This window comes from Oryzias melastigma, linkage group LG3, assembly GCF_002922805.2.
Source record: "Oryzias melastigma strain HK-1 linkage group LG3, ASM292280v2, whole genome shotgun sequence".
NCBI lineage: Eukaryota > Metazoa > Chordata > Actinopteri > Beloniformes > Adrianichthyidae > Oryzias > Oryzias melastigma.
In genome coordinates this window covers 11,302,172-11,310,756 of record NC_050514.1, presented here as the reverse complement: position 1 = coordinate 11,310,756, position 8,585 = coordinate 11,302,172, and the positions used below count along the sequence as shown (strand labels likewise).

General features: G+C 39.9%; 2 protein-coding genes across 6 annotated transcripts in view; one reads left to right on the top strand and one right to left on the bottom strand.

Moving 5' to 3' along the window:
- LOC112160839 (WASP homolog associated with actin, golgi membranes and microtubules) overlaps nucleotides 1-5,385 on the bottom strand; it is a 12,207-nt gene extending 6,822 nt beyond the window's left edge. For all 4 annotated transcript variants that reach the window (XR_004946906.1, XR_002921745.2, XM_024295678.2 and 1 more), the window contains exons 1-5: nucleotides 4,669-5,385; nucleotides 3,322-3,495; nucleotides 2,914-3,064; nucleotides 2,327-2,496; nucleotides 747-939 (exon numbers count right to left, since the gene is read on the bottom strand). Coding sequence is in view for 2 of the 4 variants with exons in the window: in XM_024295678.2 (XP_024151446.1) it covers nucleotides 747-939; nucleotides 2,327-2,496; nucleotides 2,914-3,064; nucleotides 3,322-3,495; nucleotides 4,669-5,244 (1,264 nt within the window). In the remaining 2 variants the exon portion in view is untranslated. The remainder of the gene's footprint in view (nucleotides 1-746; nucleotides 940-2,326; nucleotides 2,497-2,913; nucleotides 3,065-3,321; nucleotides 3,496-4,668) is intronic.
- A 52-nt stretch (nucleotides 5,386-5,437) lies between these two features.
- Nucleotides 5,438-8,585, top strand: part of LOC112160840 (fibronectin type III and SPRY domain-containing protein 2) — a 7,995-nt gene continuing 4,847 nt past the window's right edge. Inside the window, exons 1-6 of one of the 2 annotated variants that reach the window (XM_024295680.2) lie at nucleotides 5,438-6,024; nucleotides 6,127-6,374; nucleotides 6,601-6,696; nucleotides 7,060-7,293; nucleotides 7,498-7,520; nucleotides 7,656-7,777. In XM_024295680.2, the coding sequence (XP_024151448.1) occupies nucleotides 6,225-6,374; nucleotides 6,601-6,696; nucleotides 7,060-7,293; nucleotides 7,498-7,520; nucleotides 7,656-7,777 (625 nt within the window). In that variant the 5' untranslated portion in view covers nucleotides 5,438-6,024; nucleotides 6,127-6,224. Of the gene's footprint in view, nucleotides 6,025-6,099; nucleotides 6,375-6,600; nucleotides 6,697-7,059; nucleotides 7,294-7,497; nucleotides 7,521-7,655; nucleotides 7,778-8,585 lie in introns of both variants that reach the window. The other variant, XM_024295679.2, reaches the window with a different exon arrangement.

The following is an 8,585-nucleotide window of genomic DNA, read 5'->3' as shown; positions in this document are numbered from 1 at the left end:
CTTTCCCCCTCGATTATTCATGTTCAGATTCACCAAATGGCTTCAAGTAAACACTTTACACAAACGTATCCATCTTTTATGTCAGTCAATGGTAATAAGACCCCATAAACAAAGGTAAAATTCAGCATCAGCACATTTTAAAGACCAACTCTGATCTTCTTTGAATTTAATGGTAAAAGCATTCCCAGTGGCCTTTTAATTGAGATTATGACATTTTTTGGCAAAATCAAAAAAACTTGTCATTTTCTAGGACATAGTTCCTGCAGAGCAGCAGTAGTGCATCAGAAATTCGTTGTGAATCGTTGGTTCGGAGTAACTCATCCTCATTGCTGACACCGTTCCCACTAATTTACAGCCGCTTAAACCCACAACTGTAACAAAAGTGGTGAGGAATATTGGAGCAATCTAGCTGTACAGTTTTGAACCAGATGTTAGCTCAGATGAGGAAAACAAAGACGTACGTGGATAAATTCATCTACAAGTGGATGCATCAGAATGGAGCGGAGCAGGGAGCTGGTGGCCCCCCAGCCGTCAGAAATAAGCTCTTCTTCAAACTTTTTTATCCACTCCCGATTCAATCAATACATTAATAAAAAAAAAACATGTGCATAAATTACAAAAAAAGCACTAAATAATTTTCTATAAAATAAAAGCATTTTTTAAGAACTTTTAAATGATCCTAAACGTGCAGAGCATTGGGTCCCACACCACAAAGAAGACCCAACTGCTTAACATTTAAATGGTACCTTTGATCTGCCGCCGCAGTGTGTCCATCTGCGCCATCAGGAGCTGCTCCTCGTTCTTCAGGATCTCCAGCTTGGCGTCATACAGTTCCAGCTGGGTTTCATAGAACTGCAGCTCCAGTTGATCCACTGAATCCTGCTGCTTGTTGGTCTCACTCGAAGACCCAGAACCAGGTTTAGAGTTCAGGTTCTCAAGCTGCACAACAAACAAAGGATCAGACTGGAGGAGAGAAAAAGTTTGGAGACTTTCTTCCAAATAACTCAAATGTAAGAACACCAGTGAAAAAGGTCCCTTTCACAGAAGTATAATAAAGCAGTTTGCAGGAGGAACGGAAACAGCTGTGGAGCAGCTGCAGCGACTAATCAGAAGGGTGTCGGTTCAACTCCTGATGGTGAGTCTACATTTGGAAGGTTTTTCTGTTTTACATTTTTGCATTATCATAACTCTGGTTTAAAAGTCATTTTTTCATTGTTATTTCATGCAAGAGAATGAAGGGAAACACGTTCTTTATGTGTAATTTATAGATATAAAACATTTAGCACAACTGTTCTACCATAAAGACTCTAAATTAAAGATGAGTAAATTGTGTTTTGTGAATTTTTTTCCATATTTTTTTTATTAAATTATTTAATTTACAACACTGAAGTGAAAGCAGGTTTGCTGTATTATTTGATCATATCGAGGACTTTGTAAACTTCCTAGAATCACAGACGTTTCAGGTTCTGCTGAGACAAACAGATTTGGTGCATTTTTGCGCACCACCTCTTTTCTAAGCAGAAAGACTGCTTTTGAAATCTGCTTGCTGCTCTGAAACTAAACTACAGAGGATCTTGTACAGGGACGGGCAGGTTTTTTTTTTTATGAATCGAGTTACATCAGCCAAAAACCCTGCATGTTAAACAAAAAGGGCCTCATGCTGTGATGTTTAAGGCGCAGCTGTTCTGTCATTGCCGTCATGGAGTTTTGGTGCCACTAGCAGGAATCTCTGCGTGGGCGTGGCTCACTGATCTCATTAGAAAACACTGGTGCGCAGCCGTCTATGCGAAGGCTCATGTTGATTTCACGGCGGTGGGTACTTCCAGCATCCTCAAGCCAGATTTTAGAAAAGCCTAATCCGATGAATAATACAGCAGCGTGAAGGTGATGAGGCCGAAGGTGTTCCTCTGCATCCCCCATCACAAAAAAAAAAAAGCCTGAGTAGCACAGCATGGCGCCTCACACCTGCAAGTAATGTGATAATATTCCCTAAAACACAAACACTGGCATAAGGAATCCGTGCACTTTTCCACATTGGAGCACGCATATACAGACGCACTTCCTTATTCATGAATGCAGGTTTTTGGGGGAGGCAACGGGGGCAATCTCTGTGTTTTTAAGAGAGCTTTTATAAATAGATCAAAAGCAGGCAGAGATTCACATCAGACTAGAATACTAAGCAACGGAGCAAGAAGGCACCACACGATCCCTGCAGATTTAGATCTACCGGTAATACACAGATTTTAGAATCACGTCTTCAGCTACACGACTGTGTCCGACTCATAAAACGTTTTAATGTGTGTTCACGGCCGCCCGTCAGGCGTACCCGCTCTCTGATGGTGTCCTTTTTGCGGTTGAGGCACATCTCTGCGGCTCTCATGTGCTGCAGGGTCTCTTTGGCTAACAGGAAGCGGAGTTTTTCCAGTCTGGGAGCGGCTGACGCCCAGGCGGCAGGTCCAAAACGACTCTTATCCACCTCCATCTGCTTCACCATTCCTGGAAAAGTATGAAAAAATACTTCATGCCTATGTAGTACAAAAAAAAAAAGGAAGTCACGTGGCAACAAAAAATAAAATCTTCCTTTCTTTTAAAGTTGAGAAAATGCAACTTAAAAGATGGAAATTGTCGTGACTTCTGTCCAAAACAGTGTATCAGAAAATATTAGAAATAAAATAAATTTGATCAAAATCTGTTTGCATTAAATCCTCCCAGAATTCAAAGCAGATTTTTTTTTTTTACATTTCAGCATCTTTTGCTATTCTAATAAAGTCTTGAATCAAGTTTGACTGTGACTTCCACTTGAAAAACCATGAAATCTTGTCATCAACTCGTGTATCTTTTTCTTACCACATTAAAGTAAGTAAAAAAAAAAATCATTATCAATGCAAAAATGAAATAAACATCCTTTCGTACCCGCCAGAGCCTTTGAAGTCTGTTCAAAGTAGGTAACTGTGATGTCCTGGATTGAAGCAGCTGCATCTTCTGCTTTCATTCTCCATTCCTCAGCCTCCTTCTCCAGAGCAGCAATCCTCTTGGGACCCAAGTCCTCAAACTCCAAAGACTTCTGCAAGGAAACACAAAAACAGAAATTACAGTTAATTACATCAAAAATAATAAATAAAAATGACTTAAATATGTAACAGCATTACTAGATTGTTTAAAAGGTCTGAAAATGTCCACCAGATAGACAACCATGTTTTTTTTTATCTGTTAGAAAGTTGTAAAAAAAAATAAAAAATACAAAAACGACCTTCTTTATTGCTTTATTACATTATTATGTGTCCAACATCTTTATTATTATGACACTGAAAAGATACTGACCAGGATCTCCATCTTATAAAGACAGGCCAGCTCTCTCATGTTCCTGAACGGCAGCAGCAGGTACTGGAAGAACGTGGTGGCAACCATCACCAGCTCTTGGTATGCCTCGTCTTCCTCATCGTAGATGGAGAGCAACGCCACCATTCGATCGGCGCTTTTGTGACTCTGAAGCAGCTGAAAATACAAAGAACATGAAGACTGTTCTTTGGGTTGATGTGTGACGGCAAGGGTTTACTAATCCAGAAAACAGCTTTCAATTGCTGGGTTTCTATACTTTTTTTTGTTAAAATGATAAAATCTAAGACATAAAGACTATTACAAAAACAAACACATTTTGTAATTTTAATTGCATGATTTGAAAATAGATTTACTAGATTGATTCAATTTACAGAGATTTTGAATATTTTGATTTGATAATGTAATAAGGTGTCAAATTCTATTCTAAATTCTATTCTTATGTCATAAAAACAATTTTGATTCAAAGAGTCGATTTCACAAATAAAAGCATGCATGATTGTGTTCAAACCTTATAGAAATCTGAAAAAGAAAATAAAAATGCCTTAAAAGAAAATTTGAAAAAGTACGTTTTCTTCTCTCGTGTATTTTTTATCTACTACTGTGTTCAGCTGATGCTTGGAAAGGCCACATCTGTGTGCAAAAAACTGAAAGCAGCAAACAAGTTTCAGTCTTTTAAGCTTTTATGAGCCAGTGTCTGCTGCATCATGCTGGGATCCTGTTTGTTGTTATGCACCACCACTGTGTGGAGCCAGTCTTACAGATATCATCTTAGTCTTCAAGAAAACAAAAAACATCCATCACACATGGAGTTTGAAACACATCTCCCTATGAAACTCTATTATTATTTTTCTCTTCTTACTTTATTTTAAGTCCTATCACATTTTGGGAAACATGTTTTTAACCCTGATCCAAACCTTTAATCCTGTTAAATAGGGATGCTGGGTCATATTTCTATCATCTTTTCGACATGATCCAACTAAGAATTTGAAACCACAACCTCACAATTTTGTCTTTTATTTATGTGTTCTGATTGATTATTTATTTACCAATTAACTTACCACTTATTTTGACGATTTATTTAAAGAAGATTGGATTAATTAGAAAGATTGTTAATGTATTGATGGTTTTGAAAACAGTTTATTCCGGTTTTAATGTAATAATTAGAATTTTAAGCCCATTTATCTTATAAGGAAAACTAAATACATCAATGAATTGATGACTAAAGCCAACAGACTGCTGGGGGAAGAATAAAAACAGGAACTTTTCACAAACATTGTAGAAGTTTAAATGGGAAGTGTCATCCTTCCTCGTGCCTGCTGCTGCCCTCACCTGTCTCAGGTGACTCTTCGCCCTCGACATCTCCTCCTGCATGCTCTTCTTCTTGAACTCCTGCAGGTTTTCAAAGTACTCCTCCACATCTCGCTCGTCTTGAGTGAACAGCGTTTCGAGAACAATCTTTCGGCCACAGAGGTCGATCGCCGTGACGAAGTACTTCTCCAGCTTCCTGCACGGCGTGTCGAAGTCCCTCCCGGCGTCGGGCTCCGGAGCTGACCTCCGGCTTTGAAACAGCAGCTCCCACAGATTCCCTTCTTCAAACGCAGATAAATCTGGAAAGCACGCGCCCAGTACGTCCGCCACGCACGTGAACTGCTGGTGGATGTGCTTCAAGTCGCTGACGGAGAAGAGTCCAGCCCAGCTGAGCGGGGACTCGCTTGGGTCGACATCGGCTTTGCGTTTCTGTCGCTGCAGCGTTCGGTTGTGACAGGTGACGGCGAACTTTGACTCGATGGCGTTCCACTCGACGATGAAGCCCAGCTTCACTGCCTCGCTCTCCTCAAATATGTTACTTTTGACGGCCACCCAGCCGTCCAGGCTGTCAAAACGGTCAGCCTCAATGCTGTCCATCCTTAAACACGTTCACTTGGCCTCCAACAAACTGCTGGCACTGTTTACAACGTCCGCCATTTCTATCCCGGAAGTTGCCTTCAGGTGCCACACAAAATACTCGGAATTATTAAAGACCCTACGCTAATCGAGCAGACGATGTTAAACGAAATCCTTTTTAGGACTTTTTTCTGTGCTAAGATAAAATAAATAAAATTCACATATTTTTTGGTGTTGCTATTTAATTAATATAATAGTTGTTTTGTTTTTTTTTGTACGTTTCCATGGAACACATTGTCCTGTCATATTGACTATTTCAAGCTATTACTAGTTTGGTGTATAGAGAACAGCTAGAAAAGCATATAATTAATAACAATAGACGAAATGTCAAGTTTGAGCCTTTAAATAATAATGACACAAAAGTTTTTTCATTTGGCTTAGATTTTTACGACGACCCGAGAATACGTCATGACGCCATTGAGTATATCTCACCTTTGACCTTTGAAGTCACATGCTGGGGGATTTTCCTTACATCAGACTCAAATTTATGGAGTTATCATGACAGTTTATTGAATACTTTTATCCGAAATGTGATAAAAACGTAAATTAAACCCCGTTAATCTTAAAAGTGTATTTGATTATCTGGAAAAAAAAATACATGTTTTGCAATTTGTTGGCATGCCTGTGACATCTGAGCAACATGAGTCCTTTCTATTTTTGTCACCGTTTCTGGTTGAGACTTTTGAAGACTTTGCTTGTCAGACATTCTGCCTCCTCTTTAAAAAAGACGGAATTATTCAGGTAATTCTTGTATCAGCTCATTTACTATTTAGACCACTAGATGACTTGTTTTTATGTTGTACTTTCTTGTTATAGATCTATAACATGTAGATCTGTGTACAGGCACAGTTTAAATCAAATGGACCTGAATGAAATCTGAAGATGGAAGCTGGGTGTGATTGAAGTCGGGCACCTCGACCTTAAGCTGAAACTCCACAAAAATGGAGGCAAATCGAGGAGGAAGGACCTTCCAGAGATTTTCTGTCAACACCAACGAGTCCCTTCATTTTGAACCCTGTGAGGACACCTCTTCATCTCCCACCGGAATAGAGCATGATGAAGATAATGTGTTCATGAAAGAAGAAAATGAGGTAAAAACCTTTAGACAGACTGTGTTTGTACATTTACTGCATGTGGAAAAAAAATGCATGAAAGAATAATTAAATTCATTTAAAAAATGAAAGCGGAGCACAATTCAGCATTTGTTTAGTAGCTAACCAAATAAAACCCTGGCAGCAAAAGACTGACTCATAAGTCATGTTACTGGTTTGAACAAAAAACAGAAAGGCTGGAGGCATGACTTGCATTTGCTTTCAGAGTGAAATGACCTCAATCAGGAACCGCTTGCAAGGCAAGGTTGCTGAGATGGAGAACTTTGCTGGTCACCTGGAGGAGATCTTTCTCACTGTTGAGGTACAATAACAGTCTGGACTGCTTTAAAAATATTTTGAATGCAGTTTAAAAATCTTTGCATTCTACATCCTTGATGGGGATTTTCCTCAATGTTTGACCTTTGACTTACATATTTATTGTTACATTAGTCCATATATCTACTTTTCTGGGCTTCCCACTCACAGATTTGGAGTATGAATGACATTGGAGATTAAATGAGTGAGGCAAATAAGGATTTGAACACATTGGAGGGGTCTTAGATTTTCATCTTAGATGCATGTTTGATATGTCTTTTTTTTTTTAAATTATGTCTCTCAACTTGCACAATCACTGGTTGTTCAAATACTTATTTCCCTCACTGTACCTCTGGGCTGGTGCCTGCAGGAAAACTTTGGCCGCCAAGAGCAGCACTTGGAGCAGCACTACAACGATGTGCTGCAGACACTGTCCCAGCGACACAGTGAGAGGGCTGCCGGTCTGCTGGAGGAGAAGAAGAGTAAGATGGAGGCTCTGTACAGTCAGCTGCTCTCCTGCGGTCAGGCGCTGGATGCCTCCAAAGAGCTCATTGAGACAGCCCAGGAGATCTATCGCACCCCAGACAAGAGGGTGTTCCTGAAGGTAACTAACCTTTGTTTTGAGGTTTTTTTTAAAGTAGACACTCAAATTTGTGTCCATCGTTGGATACACAATGCATATTTTAATTGTAGATTAATCTATAGCTGCAGTTTGATTTTAGGAAAATACACATTCTTTCCATAAGCACAAACCACTAGTTTATAGTTGTATTTAATTCCTGTCCTTTTGTTTCATATTTGTTGACAGACAGTTATTCCCATCATTAAAAGGTAATGTGGATGATGCCCAGTGAGTATGCATGGTGTGATGCTGTTAGCAGCGGATTCAAAGGGATTTTGTTGTTATAAGCCACACTGTTAGCTTTGTGGTTGTAGTTTTGTCCACTGCTTGTGTGTCTTTTGCAGAATTGAGATGTTTGCCAAGGAGAAGGTTGAGCTCACATTGTCCACAAAGCTTGAATTTGAAACACCGCCAGCAGATCTGTCAGATGTCAAAACTATGATGGACTCCATTAATGCCGTCCCAGGTCTGTTATGATCATTTCACCCATTTCTTGTTTAGTTACCGTTTTTCCTGTCAGATTCCAAATGGATCATTTACGCTCACTGGCCACTTTATTAGGTCCACCTTGCTAGTTCCGGGTTGGACCCCCTTTTGCCTTTAGAACTTGGTGGCATAGATTCAACAAGGTATTGGAAAAAATCCTCAGAGTTTCGTTTATGTTGACATGATAGCATCACAGTTGCTGCAGATTTTTCGGCTGCACATCTATGATGCCAATCTCCCGTTCCACCACATCTCAAAGATGATCTATTGAGATCTGGTGACTGTGGAGAACTTGAGTTCAGTGAACTCATTCTCATGTTCTAGAAACCAGTCTGAGATGATTCCATATGTATGACATGGAGCCTATCCTGCTGGAAGTAGCATCAGAAGACACTGTGGTCATAAAGGGATGGACATGGTCAGCAACAATAGGAGGTTGTCATGATTCTCTATTGGTATTAAAGGCCCAACGTGTGTCAAGAAAATATCCCCACACCATTACACCACCACCACCAGCCAGAACTGATGATACAAGGCAGGATTGATCCATGCTTTCATGTTGTTGATTTCAAGTTCTGACCGTTCCATCTGAATGTTGCAGCAGACATGGACTCACATCAGACCAGACGACGTTTTTCCAATCTTCTATTGTCCAGTTTAGGTGATTCTGTGTAAATTGTAGCCTCAGTTTCCTGTTCTTAGCTGACAGGAGTGACACCTGGTGAGTCCTCTGCTGCTGTAGCCCATCTGCTTCAAGGTTGGACGTGTTCTGCGTTCAGAGATGCTCT